Below are 15427 nucleotides of genomic sequence, written 5' to 3'. Positions count from 1 at the left end.
GGAAGGCATTGCAAGGCCTGGAGACCTGAGGCAGTGAGGCTGTGAGAGGCCTGGGGTCTGCAGATGCTGGAAGGTGGAAGGCTAACAGCTAAGTGCCACAGATGGTCAGTGTTCTCCTCGCAGGACACTGGAAAAACTAAGATAAATAGTTCTCAGGAGGAACTTACCCATGGTGGTGGGGAACACAGAGGTAAAACAGACAAGATAAATCACAGTCCTTAGGGGCCTGCTTTGTAGCCCTGGCCCATGGACCTCAGAAGGACCCTGGGCATTTGGGTTGGATGGAGATGAGAGTTGGCACGAGGGTCTGATGGGTGTGGGTGGAGATCACCTCAAGGAGCACCTGGTCCCCCCTCTAAGGCTAGGAAGGGCAGAGGCTGTGAGAGTGATGGCTGGAAATTGGGGTTGAATCTTAGTTCCTGCCATATATGTGACTCACACGAGGGAGACTCTCAGTGTCAATCTCCTAATCGACAGAATGGAGACACCTGCCCACCTTCCAGGTTGTACAAGAATGATACCAGACCACATTGGCCTGTGGTCACTGTTGTCCTCAGCACCCTCTGGGCAGGGTCATTACTACTACTTCCCCTTTCTCCTGGCAGTGCTCTGTCTCCTGTGGTGAGGGCATCCAGCACCGCCGTGACACCTGCCTCGGACACCAGGCCCACGCACCAGTGCCAGCCAACTTCTGCTGGCACTTGCCCAAGCCAGCCACAGTACGGGGCTGCTGGGCTAGGCCCTGTGTGGAGAAGGGGACCTTCAGCCTGGTGCCTCATGAGGAAGCCACGGTTCCTAGACAGACCACGGCTGCCGTTGCTGGTGATTCTCTACAGTGGCAGCAGCCCTGGGCCTGAGCCCGCCTCCTCTCCCTAGACCCCCAGCCTCTGGGGCCCCAGGAAAACCTGGCAAAGTTTCGTCAGGTTTCTTCCTGCTTTCTGTTGGGGAGGCTGGTCGCAGGAATGGGGGACAAAGGTATCTCCATCTGAGAGAGCCAGGACAAGTATTGGTGCACTGGGCCATGGGCCCTTGGGGTTGGGGGACCCCCTTCCTATCTGGCAAAGGGAAATGCTTTTTTATCTCTGACCCCAGCAAGTAACCTGAAGGTTGCAGTGCCGGGAGCCATGTGACCCAAAGCCCACGCATTGCACTGCTTCTCTCTTACTGGAGCCTTGGGTGGCAACAATGCTGTAACCCATGCAGCCCCCTCCAGGACTTGGGGAGGCTTCCTGCTGGGCCATCCCACTCCAGCCTCCTGCAGAGCGGGGAAAGCTCTGCTTACCATGCTTCTCCTGTTGTCTCTGCAGGTGTCTGTGGCAGGCAACACCTGGAGCCCTTGGGAACCATTGACATGCGAGGTCTGGGGCAGGCAGACTGTGTGGTGGCAATTGGGCGGCCCTTGGGTGAGGTGGTGACCCTCCAAGTTCTCCAGAGCTCCCTCAACTGCAGTGCAGGTAGGTCCTTGGCTACTGTAAGCAACTGCTGCCCATTATGGGCCTGTGGTGTGCCAGTGTGACTCCAGCACATGGGTGCTCCATATGCGTTCTCGTTTTTCATTTTCATGGCCGTCTCATGGCTGGGGCGTGCTTATCCCTGTTTTACAGATGTGGAACCTCAGGCTAGAGAGCTTCAGTAAATGCCCCCTACTTACAGTCACAGAGCCACTAAGAGGGAGAGCAAAGACGCAAATTCAGCTGACCCTGGGGCCACTGCTACAGCCCAGGAGTGGGGAGACTGGGCCCTCACTTTTCTGCTTCTTCCTAGGGGAGCTGTTGCTGCTTTGGAGTCGGCTCACATGGCGGAAGATGTGCTGGAGGCTGTCTGGCATGACTTTCAGCTCCAAGACCAACACACTGGTGGTAAGGCAGCGCCGTGTGCAGCCTGGAAGTGGAGTGGTGCTACGGTATGGGAGCCGGCCTGCTCCAGGGACTTTCTTCAGAGGTATGGCCAGGTGCCTGAGCCTCCCCTGCCTGCCCACCAGCGGTTGGGCCTATGCTACTGGGGACAGGGAAGTCTCAATGGGACGTAGGCAAAACTGAAGGGAACTAAGATGGAAGGACTCCTGGAGTGACCGATGTCATCTGCACACATGGTGAGGATGAGGTTCCTCTCTGGCCATGCATGCATTTCCATGTATGGAAATGGGACTTGGGTCACATCCTTGCCCTGTCCCTTAGGCCACTGCCCATGCCCTTGGCCCTAGTACTCAGTTCCTTCGAGGTTCTTCTGTGAGTTCTGTGAGCTACTTTTCTCTAGTCTTCCTCCCTACCACTCATGTGTGTAGGCACGTTTGTACCCATACATGCAAAGTTCCCACTATCAACTCCCCTTAGATAAAGGATGGCATCTCAGGGACCCCTACCTTGCCTATAGGCCTCTTGGCAGCCTGACAGCTCTACTGGTTGCCTCAGAGGCTTGTTCTCTTCCAGCAGCCCATGGTGGCTGATGTTAGCCTTCCCAGCTGGTTCCAGAGATTTCTGGATCTCTCTAGGCCAAATATGAAAGTGGTACAATAAGAGCTTAGCCTCTGTAGAGGTTTAATTCACTGCCTCCCCTACCCTGGGCTACCACCTGCTTCTCAGCAGTGAGTCGTGCTTATGGTTAGGCACCCGGCCCTGTGGAGTCAGAGTAATGCTTAAGAGTCAAATGTCACCATTCTCACTGCCTCTCACTTCTCATCACACACAGGCACCTGCCTCAAGGAAGGTGCAGGCAGGAGGAGCTTAAGTGAGCTCTGGAGCCCATTTTTGTGCCAAGTTCAGAGTTTTAAATACTTTTGTAGCATAACTTCATTGAGTCCTCCTAAAAAGTACCCTGCCCAGTGTGTGCACTGTTCCCTTCACTTTACAGAGGAGGGAACAGAAACTTGGAGCATTCAAGGGCTTTGCCTAAAGTCACTCAGCCAGGAAGTGGTGGAGGTGGGGTTCAGTGGGGGCTTCTGCCTGGGAGCTCTGACCTTGTCCACAGAGCCACACTGTCTTCTCTCTGCTTCCCAGCTCTGAGCTGCCCTGCTGTCAGCAGTCTGTCTGGGCTTCCGTGTCCCTGAGGTGGTCCACACCCATCTGCTCTCCCCTACAGAATGTGATACGCAGCTCTTTGGACCCCGGGGTGAAATCGTGAGCCCCTCACTGAGTCGAGACGGCAAGAATACAGGGGGCTGCCGGGTCTTCATCAACGTGGTTCCACAGGCTCGCATTGCCATCCATGCCCTGGTCAGCGTCGTGGGCACTGGGGCCGAGGAGACCAATGCCAGCTACGTCTCGGTGAGGCCACCGGGATAGCTACAGAAACAGGCTGACTTTTGCTGTGATTCTGGATGGGGACAGGGGTGCTGGGCTTAGGAGACTTGTTCATCTTACTTTAGATGAAAACTCTCAAAATCACTTGAAAGGATAGGAAGGAGAGTTTCCTCCATTTTATCTACCAACAAGTGTTTATTGTGCTACCTACAAGAAGGAAGTAGAAAAGACCTTTCCTGGTGTAGATTGCCAGTTATCCCAGGATGGAAGCACCTTTTGAGCCTGATACACTTTGTGGAAGAGCACAGGTTGGGTTGAGGTTATGTGTGTTCTGAAGGTATCAGCTCACTGAGAAGAGGCAGCCTGGCCTCTGAATCGGGCCTGGCCCAGAACCCAGCAGTGGTCCCTGGCTGTGTGTCTCCTGAGCCTCAATTTCCTTGGTAAAACAAATGTCCTTGCTATAGCATTCTTGTGAGGACTAACGTGATCCTGAATGTATGGTACCTTGCATATTCAGGCTTCCATGAATTTTAGCTAATTATTGCTTGTGACAGGTCCTTCTGGTTGCCTCTCTTCCTCCAGATCCGAGACATTCACAGCCTGAGGACCACAACATTTCATGGGCAGCAGGCACTCTACTGGGAGTCAGAGGGCAGCATGGCAGAAATGGAGTTTAGCCAGGGCTTCCTGGAGACACATGCTAGCCTACAGGGCCAGTACTGGACCCTCCACTCTAGGGCAATGGAAGAGGACAAAGCGGGACGGTGGCCAGGCCCTGCGCTAGCTTTCTCTCTAAGCGCTGGAAGACAACGGAAGGAACCCAACACTTACTGAACACCTGTTAGGTGTCTGGCCAGTAATGGAGGGCTGAACTCCAGTCTCTGAGAGCTTCTAACTTCTACAGTTCCTGGGGATTTTTCCTTTAGAGTCTTCTCCAATGTACAAACGGATAGGGGGGTGGGAGGTGGGGACCCTCTGGAAAGGCAGCCCCCCCCCCAGCCCCTCGGGTACCAATAAAAGAAAGTGGAGGCCTGACCGTTACTTTCCTCACATAACCTGTCCAAACCTGGTCTGAAGACCTACCGCAAGACCGAGATTCCCTGGTCACGGTCGGTTTACCCTGGCCTGAGAAAACCCCTCTCCATCTCTAATGTTCTTTGGTCCCACCAAGGGGGAAGGAGAGGAGAGGAGATCATGGAGTCAGGATTGGGCATGCGCTTGCCAACTCTCCGCGAAGCCGCAGCCCCACGCTGGTCAGGGCTGGAAGATTTGATGGTCTGGTGTCCCAGCGCCAGGCCCCGCCCCTATACTAATGAAGCCCAGCCCCCGGGCTACCTCGCCTGCGAGTCCCGCCCCTTATGCTAATGAAGCCCAGCCCCCGGGCTACCTCGCCTGCGAGTCCCGCCCCTTATGCTAATGAAGCCCAGCCCCCGGGCTACCTCGCCTGCGAGTCCCGCCCCTTATGCTAATATTCACCACCATTTCCCCAGCCCCCGGCGACTTCCCCTACGGGCCCCGCCCCCTATGATAATCGTCTCCTCTCCCACAAGGCAGCGCGCCGGGCGGGCACGTCCCTTTGTGCGTACTCTGGGCTCCACCGAGGCGCCTGGGCAGCATGAGCGGCTCGGGCGGGGCGGGGGTGTCCGCCGGCCACGCGCCGCCCGCGCAGGAGGAGGGCATGACGTGGTGGTACCGCTGGCTGTGTCGCCTGTCGGGCGTGCTGGGGGCCGTCTGTGAGTACCCCGTCAGGGGAGGGGCCTGTGCGTGTCGGGGTCTGCGGGGCGCCACCCCCCAGGCCAGTGTGGCAGCGGGGAGGCGGTGCCCTCGCGTTGCCATGGTTCCGGCCTCTGGCCTGCACTTCTCCGATCTGGGCTTCTTTGGTGGTGGGGGGGGGGTCATTTCCTGAGGGAGCAGACACGCGTAGAGGGCGTGGCGACCCTTTCTGGTTCCTGCCTTGGCCTGGTGATGCTCACCTGGGCAAAGGTGCGGCAGCCGTGCCCTCAATCTTTGGACAAAGCTTGTTGATAGGTGGAGCAGGTCTGACCAGACTCGTGACAGGAAGCCACTGGCTGCGAAAGTTTGCTAAGGGCTTTGTGGTGCCAGGGGCCAGGTGGCCCCTGGAAGCGGCTGGGTAGTGAGTTGGGAGCTGGCCTCTCTTTGGATCCGCATTGCCGGCTCCAGTACTTTCTCTCCACCGTCCATGCTCTTGCTTGCTGCTGTCCTAGTGCCACTCATTGGCTCTCCTGTCCTCCATACCAGCCCCAGGCTCACGTCTTGCCTGACCTCAGGTTCCCAGGGAAGCTGGCTCTCTTAGCAGAGCACAGAGAAAGGCAGATCCTCTGCAGAAGTGAAGATCTTGTTGCTGGCTTTCCAAAGGCAGAGAGAATGAGTGGTGCACTTTCCCTTCCTGCCTGCCCTCACCAATCCCTGCCTGACCTCAATGAATTCCAGTGCCTGCCTGGCACAGGGGGCAGGACCTGGGCCTGGGTAGGGCAGACCCATGTGCTCCCCTGCCAGGAGGAGCCCGTCTTTCTAGGTGCACAGCTGACAGTGGCCAGGGTGGAGAGAAGAACTATAGTTTGTAGACTGCCACCCTCCCTCCATCTTGGTCAGCACTCCAGCTGACTCCCAGATTGACCCTGGAGTCCCATCCAGTTCTGTGCTTATCAAAATTGAGAAGTGATGTCTGTGCCACTCCAGAAGGCCCCATGCCTAACTAGGCCACAGGTGAAAACTCAAGAGAGACCTGTGGCACGCTGCTCTGAGTTCTCTCCCACTGCAGATTTGGGGACCATTATTATGTGAGTCCCAAATGATATACCTCAGGGTGGAATGCAAAAGTGTAGGTGTTTTATAGATATAACAGGGGTTTGGACAAGGGCTGTGAACCTGGCTGATTATTTTGGATAGGGTTGCCCTCCCCTGGGGTGGAGGGTCTTTAGGAGCTGGAGAGACATTTGCTTTTGGTCCCAAGGCATCTGGAAGCAATAGGTAGAGAAGAGAGAGGATTGCACAGCAATGATGACATCTCCATCATGTGGAAGACACAAGTATCAGAATCCCAAGTGAACATCCCTGAACCCTTCATCGTCAAAGGACTCCTGACTGGAGTCTGCTTGTCTGGATTGCCACCTAGTCCTCCCTAAGGCTAACTGTGTAGGACCGTGGGGGTGGGGTTGGAATTGCCTGCAGAATGCTGACATGCTGACGTCAGCAGGAAGTGCAGGCCCCTCAGGTGAGATAATGCCCAGCTACACACAGGCAGAAGGCAGTCTGTCTTTCGGGCTGTTCTGGACAGACAGTCCCCTGTGTCTGTGGCCCGGGAGCCTTGCTGCCTCGCCATCTGTTCTCAAGGACTTCGAGGATGAATGCCACCCCTGAGTCCTTCATTGTAGAAGAGACCTTGTGGCACAGGAGTGCAGTTCCACTCAGAGTGGGTCCCTTCATCGGGTTTCCTCCTACTTCACTTGCCATCTGCATAGGGTTACATGGGAAAATGAAAAACGGTGGAATTCCAAGCCAGTGGGGAGGGATCAGGTGCACAAGAGCTGCTGCATGTTTAATGAGCTGGTTGCTAATTGCTGCCTCAGAAGGCCAGGCCTCTACCTTGTCCTGTTGATAGCCTGGGCAGGCCAGCTCCCTGGAATGGAATGTCCAGGAAGGCTTCAGAGTTCCTGGTAGAGTTCCTGGGGAAGCTCACTGCAGGCAGCGGGTGGAAGAGCGGGTGGCTGTGGCAGGGTCCACTCCTGATGTGGTAGGGGGAGGGACCATCAGGCTCACATTTGGGACATCTGAGAAGCCACGTTCTGGGGTTGAGGAGGGTGCACAGTCCCCTCATAGCACCTTGCTGGCCTAACATTGGATGAGTGGGCTATGAGATGTGGCCGTGCGTAGGAGAGAAAATGGGCTTCGCAAAAGGTGAACTGCCCAAGGTCACTCGGTGTGTAAGTGGTAGAACTGTCACTTGGCTCTCACCTGGTCCCCATCTCTGTTCCACGAGAGGCACCCCTTGTCCCCATTAAAATCCAAGCCACAGCCAGGCATGGTGGTGCACACCTGTAATCCCAGTGCTCAGGAGGCTGAGGCAGGAGGATCACGAGTTCAAGGCCAGCCTGGACTACATAGTGAGACGTGTCTCAAAAAAAAAAAAAAATTCAGGACACATTTTCCAAGTTAGAGGACATGTGTGACCAGCTCTATGAAGGGTGACAGGTCTAGGCAGAGTGCTGGCCTGATCCCTTGAAAACCAATCCTAACCACCCTTTGAGGTGGGTGTTGATACAGCTGGGGTCCAAGGGCCAGCAGGCCCAAGACCTGGGATGTGGAAGGGAAATGCCCTGTAGTTCCCCAAGTGCCCAGCTCTGAGGTCCAGAGACAGTCTTGCTGCCCTTGCTGTGGTTGGGGGCAAGCCTCTTCACATCTCTGAGTCTGATTCTCACCTGTTTCAGATGATAGGGCTGGGGGTGGGGCACTCGGAGCTGCTATGAGAAGACTTGAGTGTTGAGCCTCTGGACAGATTCTTGTCATTTCTTAAGCCATCTCGCCAGGCAGCATTCCCATCAGGCTCTGCCCTGTCCTTCCCACTAACTCCTGCCCATGTCTCTTGCTTTCAAGCTTGTGCCATTTCTGGCCTCTTCAACTGCATCACAATCCACCCTCTGAACATCGCAGCCGGTGTGTGGATGATGTGAGTATCCTGTGGCTGTCCTGCCCTGGTGGGGTTGTTTGGGGCCTGTGGATTGCTGGCCATGGTGCAGGTGTCCTGCTTCTCATTCCCTGCACATTTAGGTTTTCTAATCAGGGGGGTCAGGACCAGGGGACACCCACCAGGTTTTTACTGGGTGCAGAGTCAAGGCCACAAACTGTCCCTGAGCATCTACCGTAGACTATGGACTCCTTGTCCACTGTGATGGACTCTTACCTTTCCTGGAGCTCCAGAGCTATAGTGTGGAAGGTTGGCCCTGTGCGTGCTGGTGACAGAGTTGAAGGTTCCAAGTTGGGAGAGAGTGGTTAGCTGCGAGGTGGGTTAGCAGTCCCAGAGATAGATGAGGCTGGAAGGGGCAGATCTGAGTGGTGCAGGAGCTGGTGGTTAGAGTAGCCTCAGGGGAGTTCCTTGCAACTCACTGTCAGAGTAGCTAGATCCTATGGGAAGGGAAACAGGGACTGGTAGTGCAGCTCTGGCCAAGTGTGGCCCACTCAAGACACATGGGAAGTGCTGTTTACCAAGCATTCATTAATGCCTATGAGCACACAGTGGGGCTCATGTCTTACCCTTGGGTCTCAGGCCAGAGTGAGACTCAGGCTTTGCTGTGGTAGGCACAGAGGCCTGTGCTGGCCTGAGGCAACGGATGGAGCCTTGATGGAGGAGAGGCACAGGCCTGGCTCTGAGGCTTGGAGTCAGAGGATGGCAAGGCTGTGAAAGGGCTGGCTGAGCACAGTGAGGTACAGAGAAGGCTGGCTTGGAGGCTGGACAATGAACAAGAGATTAATCCTGTCCTGGGGTTTGTGTCCTGAATCTGCATCTCTGTTAAATGGAGTACTGATGGCACTTTCCCCTTGGGGCTCAGCTGTAAGGATGGGTAACTGCCTGGTCAATGCCCACCTATCATAGTAAATACCCTTAGCACTGTGGCTTAGCTGCTTCTGTAGACAGGCCAGGCCAGAAGGGCTTCTGAGCACCTTCCTCACCAGCATGGGCTTCTCATGGCCCTGCAGCTGTCTAGCCCAAGGTTCCCAAGCCAGGGCCCCATGGCATTGAGCATTAGTCAGCCCTCAGTGACTGGGTGGACCAACCTACTCCAGCACTTCATTGTCTTGCTGGGGGCGGACTTTCCATGATGGCAATGTTGGTGACTGAGGTGATAGAAGTAACGGCCAACAGGATCTCCAAGTGCTCTGTGTGTGAACTTGCTGCCAGCTCAAGGTAACACCGGGGTGAGGGGGTCTTACCTGCGTTTCACAGATGAGAGGGTAAAGGGACCGGATGCCTGGGATCCCTCCAGGATGCTCAGTTCAGGCAGGTTTGTGGGTGTGGGTGCATCTGCTTAATTGAAGGGCTCAGCAGAGACAGGGTGGGGGTGTGGGTGGGAAGCAGGGTTCCTGGGTCCTTCCTGTGGGATGAGAAGATGACATTCTTCATGGCACTACACTGGAGCTGCCCTAGCCCCAGCATTGTCACTTGCCACTCCTCTCTCTACCCTTCTTCCTGCAGCATGAATGCCTTCATCCTGTTGCTGTGTGAAGCACCTTTCTGCTGCCAGTTCGTGGAGTTTGCAAATATGGTGGCCGAGAAGGTGGACCGGCTGCGTTCCTGGCATAAGGCTGTCTTCTACTGCGGGTGAGGGGCTGCTAGGCAGGGCCCCTGACATGGTTCCCCAACACGCTGCGGGCAAAAACCCCAAAGGGCAGTGTGGTGAGGGAGGATGGGGTAGGAGAGGCAGTCAGAACAATTGGATGATGGTAGCAAAAGAATGTGACCCCGCTTCCCCCCCAAAAAAAACCCCAAAATGAATGTGACCCAGCAGTTCCACATCTGGGAGTTTAGCCTGCAGCTCTAGACACATAAGAGTTCAAAGATAAAAGTCCTTACTGCAGCCAGGAATGATGGTATGCATGCTTGTAATCCTAGCTATGCAGGAGGCACAGATAGGAGGATGGCAGTCTGAGGTTGGCCTTGGGCAAAAGTATGAGACCCTATCTGGAAAGTAAACTAAAGCAAAAAAGGACTGGGGACATAGCTCAAGGGGTAGAGCACCTGCCTAACAAAGCAGGTGTTGAGTTCAAACCCCAGTACCAGAAGTCGTTGCAGCATTATGTACATAGGAGGACTAGGGGAAGCATCTGGAGTTTTGCTTATCAGTTGGGAATTACTAGGTGGACTGTAGTAGGTCCACAAGGTCCACTGCTCTGCAGCCTTTGAGAGGAGTGGGGTCAAGTAGACGGCCTGACATGAAGGGCAGGTGTAGGTTGTGGAACAGAAAATATCACTGCCCTCTAAATTATGCTTTCTTTCCATTTCCTGTTACTGACAACAAGTTCAGTAGTTCCTCACATTGGAGTCCTAAGACTGCTCTACTGTCGGGATAGATGAATATATGGAAGCACCTGGAGCAGTGCCTTTGCACAGAGGCTGGCAGAACAGCAGTGTGTACTATTGTTGCCCTGGTTACCTTTCGATGAAGGCAGACCCAGGCTTGGCGGAGGCCTAGTAGTGTGGATAGTGAGAGTGTGTGGTGTGTGTGTGGCTCTGCTGCATTTCCTGTTGTATTGAAATCTCGAGGGGTCACAGGGTCACAGTACCAATCAACATGTCAGCATGTGTCATCATGCCCTTTAAATGTATTGCCAAAATGCCAATAGCATTTTAATGAATATATATATATTCATTAAAATAATTTGTAAAATAGAAAAGTGTTCCTCAAAGCCTCACTGCTTGTTAACCTTTTGGCATGTGTGCTTCTGGTTTGAATCCAGACATTTTTAAAGTTTTCTTTTAACATAGTTATAACCATTATAAATAAGTTTGTACCTGCTTTTTTCCCCACTTAATATAATAATGTAAACATTTTCGGTATTATCTGAAAGGCTTCCTGACATTACCTTTTATGATAGAAATGTTTATTCAGCTAGACATATCTTTTTCTGAATTTGTTCAGAAATTCAAAAAAATTTCTGTGTTGTAAGTGGAGCTGTGCTAAACATCTATCTCTAAAACTTGTGCATGTATGATGATTTCCTTAGGAGACATTTCCAGGTGTGGAATTACCAGGTCAGATTGTGGTCATTAAAATATTTCAATATATGTTGACTCAATTGCTTTCCAGAGGCATCCTAGCATCTCCCCTCCCTCTCTGCCCAGTACCGCCTACCATTTTCATGTTTGTGTGTGTTACCTAAGAGGTAAAATATTTTCCCATATACTCTAATTGTATTTTCTTATTTGAAAATTTTCTGGTTTACTTTCAACCTATTAGAATCTTAGTGTTTTACTTAGCAGGTCATATGTGTTTTTTATATTAAAGATTTCACACTCCTTTGTTGCATTTCCTGTACATATTTTTCCAGCCTGTTGTTTGCTTTTAATTTTTTTCCAGGGATTAAAAATCTTCCCTGTGGTCTTTTTCCTTGTGACTTCTATTATTCTTTTATCACAACGCTCTTCAGCTTATAATGGGGTTACATTCTGATACACCCATCGTAGGTTGAAAGTGTCATGTTGAAAACCACTTGAGACACCTCATCTATCAAACAGCACAGTTTAGCTGAGCTGACTCTAATTGTGCTTGGGCCCATATGTCGGGTATGGTGACATGGTATTGTACCACATCATGCTAGCTCAGGAAAAGATCAAAATTCAAAATTTGTACAGTTTCTACTGCATGCATATTGCTTTTGCACCATTATAAAATCAAAAAACAAATCTCAAGTCCAGCTCTTGTAAGCCAATGACTGTCTGCACTTTGAAATGTCTTAGCTGGCGTAAGGTGTAGAATGAGAATCCAGTGGAATGCAGTTGGCAGTGGGTGCTGGCCTCCTGCATGAGGAGCCTCCTCTCTGGAAGAGACAGGGCAGAGGGTTGATCTGCAGGCTACCAGTATTTTCCTGGATCAGTCAGCCAAGGAATTGCTCGTTGTTGGAAATGCCTCCCAGAGTCAAGACTCAGCTGCAGAGGCTTTTTAGCCAATGGACTCCACAACCGTGTGGCACATGGCTGTGGTGGGAACTGGCAGACCCCAACTGCTGCAGCCCCTGAGCTGTGCACCCGCTGAGCCCTAAGTCTATGGGGTTTGACTTGGGGCCCTACTTGCTAAGATGTGGTTGGCTTTACTGTGTAATAAGAGCATTTTTTTAGTGCTTGTGATTTTACAGGCCTTGTGTTAAGTAGGTAGCATGCCTTATCGTAGTCAGCATCAGAATCTCTGAGACTGAATCTTAGAGAAGCTAAGTGACTTGGTCATGGGGCTCAAGGCACTGAGCTGGCCCAGCCTGTTTTTATGAACAGTGAAGGTGTTGGACCAGCACATTACTGTGTAGCCCTTCGTGGACCCCAGACCCTATAAAAAAGCTGATGAAAGCTTTTGATCCCCTCCCCAGAAAAGGCAAAGGAATTTGCAGAAAAGTTCAGAGGTATTCAGGACTTTGTGGTGCCTTGCCCTGAACCTGTGTCCTAGTTGGTTTCTAGGAATGCTTCCTGCTCCCAAGTTGTCTGAGGAGGGCTGGAGTGAGTGTGGGAAACCTCAAGTATAATCGGCATGGGTGGGAGTGCCCCCTGACCTCTGTTTCTCATCTAGGATGGCCATCGTCCCTATCATCATGAGCCTGACGCTGACCACGTTGCTGGGCAATGCCATCGCCTTTGCCACGGGGGTGCTGTATGGACTCTCTGCCCTGGGCAAAAAGTGCGTCTGCACCTCCAGCCCTGGGGTGGGGCCTCCCCTCCTGCCATTTTCCTCTCAGCGGGGAAGGCCCAAGTGGGGCTCCTTTGTCCAATTGTAGGGCACAGTGGTGGCCAGTAACTCAACCGTTCTCTTGGGAATGGAGGTGGGGTGACCCATCTTGCCTGGCTTGGCCTCTTTCCATGGGACATGCACTAGGTATCCCAGTCACCCTCTCCTGCAGAGTCCAGACTGGAAACAGACCCTCACCTAGTGTCCAGATGGCCCATACCACTCTCAGATGAGGTCTTTGCCTCTGACAGTGGCCTCTAGGGGGAACCAGAAGGTCCAGGAAGTTCTGCCTCTAGATTGCACCCAGGTTGCAAGCCTGGAGCTGGGCAGTGGCTGGGAGAGTTGTGTTTGAGCCACACCCATGGGACACCCATTCACTTTTTTTTTTTCCCTAGGGGTGATGCCATCTCCTATGCCCGGATCCAGCAGCAGAGGCAGCAGGCAGATGAGGAGAAGCTGGCGGAGACCCTGGAGGGGGAGCTGTGAAGCAGGTCGGGTGACCCCTTCCTCTCTGCCACCATCTGGCTCTGTAAGACGAGGCCTGGGATAGGAGCCCCACATGTGTCTCTGCACCTGAAGTCCTTCTCTGCTTCACCTGTCCTCCAGACCAGCTGAGCCTGAATCCATACCCCTGCTGGTGCTGAGGGCCTAGGCGGCAGGACTTCGGCATAACAGAGCTACACTTGAGGCAGCACTGTATGGCTGACCACCCAGCCCACTCCTGCCAGCCAGGCCTGGAAATAGGACACTGGGGGATCTGCAGACTCCACGCCACTGGCAGTCCACCTCAGGCCCTGGAGCATCTTTCCTTGGACACACTGGACCTGGCTTGAGGGGGAGGCACATCGCCTGGGCTCTTGTCACCCTCACCCATGGCTGTTTAGGCCTGAGCATTGTGCAGAGGGATCATGCCCCAGATTTCCCTGCAGGTGGAATCCACTTGTCCCTTGTCTTCAGGGCAGAGCAGTGTCCTGTGGCCAGCTGCTGCCGCTTGGAGACATGGCCAGTGTTCTGGGATCACACAGTGCTCCCAGGAAGCACTGCCCTGGTCAAAGCAGGCTTGGCAGTGGCCAATAGCTAGTTGGAAGTGCTCCCTCCTCCAGTTCTCTACTACCTTAGACAAGCCTCTCCAGGACACCCTGCTACTCCATCTCCCACAGGCCTTGCTCAGGCCCGCAGTTCTGTCCGCCCCTGCCTCAGGACTTGGTGCTAAGGAGGTACGGACAGCACTCATGAGGGTGCTGTCCATCCCTGTAGCACAGTCCTCCCTGTGTCAGCAGCAGCTAGCTCCCCTAACAGTAGTAGGGGCTGGGCTTGACACACCTCAGGTACTGCTATTAGCCTGCCCCTGGGAGCCCCCGAGAGCTGGGCAGATGCCAGAGCCACCTCCCCCACAGGGCTGTCTCCCTGTCCCAGGTGCCAGGCCATCAGGAGCAAGCCTGCACAGCAACGGCATGGAGAGCTGGTGTCTGGGCAGCAGCCCTTCTGGACTCTGTGCTCTGTCGTATCTGCCATCCTTCCTCCTGCCCTGTGAGCTCAGCCACAACTGCTGATCATCAGATTGGTCCTTGGTGGTTAAGCATGTGTCTGATGGGGCTTGGCTGAGCCCAGCGGGGCTTGGTGGTGTGGGCTGATGTGGAAAATGTTTAGCTCCCTGCCTGCCTCCTTCCCCAGATGCCCACTGGGCCCGTCTAAGCTCCCAGAGCATAGGGACCAGGACTTGCTTTTTGGAAACCAGTCTGGGGCTGTACCCAGCTCTGTTCTCAGGCTTGTCAGTGTTTGGGGCCAGAAACAGCAGGTACTATGGTTGGGAATGGGGGTTCTTTGGACTCTGCCCAGCACTGCCCTGGAGATACAGTGGACTCGGGTCAGCAGCAACCTCCCAGGGTGGCAAGCATGTCACACTGAAGCTGGCGTAGCAGGACAGGATTTCTCTGGAGACACCCTCCTGGGGCCAGTATTGAATTCAAAGGGCTGTGTATATGTGTGTGTTTGTGTGTTCTTGTGTGTGCAGTGAGTAAGACCTGTCTACTTCCCAGGAGGAGCAAGGGCCCTGCCTGCCCCTCTTCACTTCTCCAGATACAGGACTCAGTTCACTTTTGCCCAGGCTCTGACTCCTGCCAGAAGGGACCTCATTGGCTATAAGCACAGGAAGTGAGGGAGGCTGTGTGAGTCCAGGAAGGTGGTACCCCACCCTGAGGGAAAACCCAGTGGGTTCTGGGCAGGCCATGGGGTGGGAAGCAAAGGTGGAAGGGCCCATGGACACAGAATGAGATAGTCCTTTGCCCTGAAATTCCCAGCAGGTCTGTGGCTGAGCAACTCTGGAGCCTAGTGTGGGCACTGTCCTATCTAGACTGGCCTGGCCCTAGGTCCCATTCCTCCCTCTATGCTGGACTCTCTTCTGTAGCTCCCTTTGCCTGATCCTTGTTTGCTCTTCAATGTTTAGCTTGCATTTTGGCCAGTAAAACAAGGCTATAGTTTGTATGCTCCCTCTCTGCCATTATCTTGTCTATGGCACCCATAAGAGTGGCAAGAATGCTCCAGCCAATTCCAGCTGAGCAGAGGCCACTAGCCCAGGAAGGATCTCAGCCTGAGTCTGCTCACTGGTTGCAGTCAAAGATAATGACTTGCCTAAGCTCATGCAGCAAGAAAGCTGGGCCATGGAGGACTAACCCCACAGACAGCAGACAACCCCACAATGGTTGCCTCTCAGTGCTTCACTGTGGGTAAGTCTGAAGTGGC

At 53.7% G+C, this 15427-nt stretch overlaps 2 protein-coding genes across 3 annotated transcripts in view; both read left to right on the top strand.

The window, feature by feature from the left end:
- Adamts13 (ADAM metallopeptidase with thrombospondin type 1 motif 13) overlaps positions 1-4262 on the top strand; it is a 29216-nt gene extending 24954 nt beyond the window's left edge. The window contains exons 28-32 of the mRNA XM_074052889.1: positions 606-822; positions 1308-1454; positions 1765-1941; positions 3079-3263; positions 3822-4262. Of these exons, the coding sequence (XP_073908990.1) occupies positions 606-822; positions 1308-1454; positions 1765-1941; positions 3079-3263; positions 3822-4073 (978 nt within the window). The 3' untranslated portion in view covers positions 4074-4262. The remainder of the gene's footprint in view (positions 1-605; positions 823-1307; positions 1455-1764; positions 1942-3078; positions 3264-3821) is intronic.
- Positions 4263-4784: 522 nt separating this feature from the next.
- On the top strand, positions 4785-15169 carry Cacfd1 (calcium channel flower domain containing 1). 2 transcript variants are annotated; one of them, XM_020153659.2, is made up of 6 exons: positions 4785-4972; positions 7854-7926; positions 9451-9576; positions 12530-12637; positions 13081-13176; positions 13292-15169. In XM_020153659.2, the coding sequence occupies exons 1-5, from the start codon at positions 4855-4857 to the stop codon at positions 13169-13171; spliced, it is 516 nt and encodes a 171-aa protein (XP_020009248.1). In that variant the 5' UTR covers positions 4785-4854; the 3' UTR covers positions 13172-13176; positions 13292-15169. The 2 variants fall into 2 exon arrangements, with proteins under 2 accessions (XP_020009248.1, XP_020009246.1); XM_020153657.2 differs by having other exon boundaries at positions 4786-4972; positions 13081-15169.
- Positions 15170-15427: the final 258 nt, after the last annotated feature.

The sequence above is a fragment of the Castor canadensis genome, chromosome 13 (assembly GCF_047511655.1).
Source record: "Castor canadensis chromosome 13, mCasCan1.hap1v2, whole genome shotgun sequence".
Taxonomy (NCBI): Eukaryota; Metazoa; Chordata; class Mammalia; order Rodentia; family Castoridae; genus Castor; species Castor canadensis.
The sequence above is the reverse complement of the archived record's forward strand: the minus strand, read 5'-3'. Positions and strand labels throughout refer to the sequence as shown.

What these genes read in the sequence shown, in the direction of transcription:
- Cacfd1 (XM_020153659.2), top strand. Translation starts at nt 4,855, where the DNA reads ATGAGCGGCTCGGGCGGGGCGGGGGTGTCCGCCGGCCACGCGCCGCCC. An exon ending in AAGGCTGTCTTCTACTGCGG is followed by an intron (nt 9,577 to 12,529) that starts GTGAGGGGCTGC and finishes TTTCTCATCTAG; the next exon opens with GATGGCCATCGTCCCTATCA. An exon ending in CTCTCTGCCCTGGGCAAAAA is followed by an intron (nt 12,638 to 13,080) that starts GTGCGTCTGCAC and finishes TTTTTTCCCTAG; the next exon opens with GGGTGATGCCATCTCCTATG.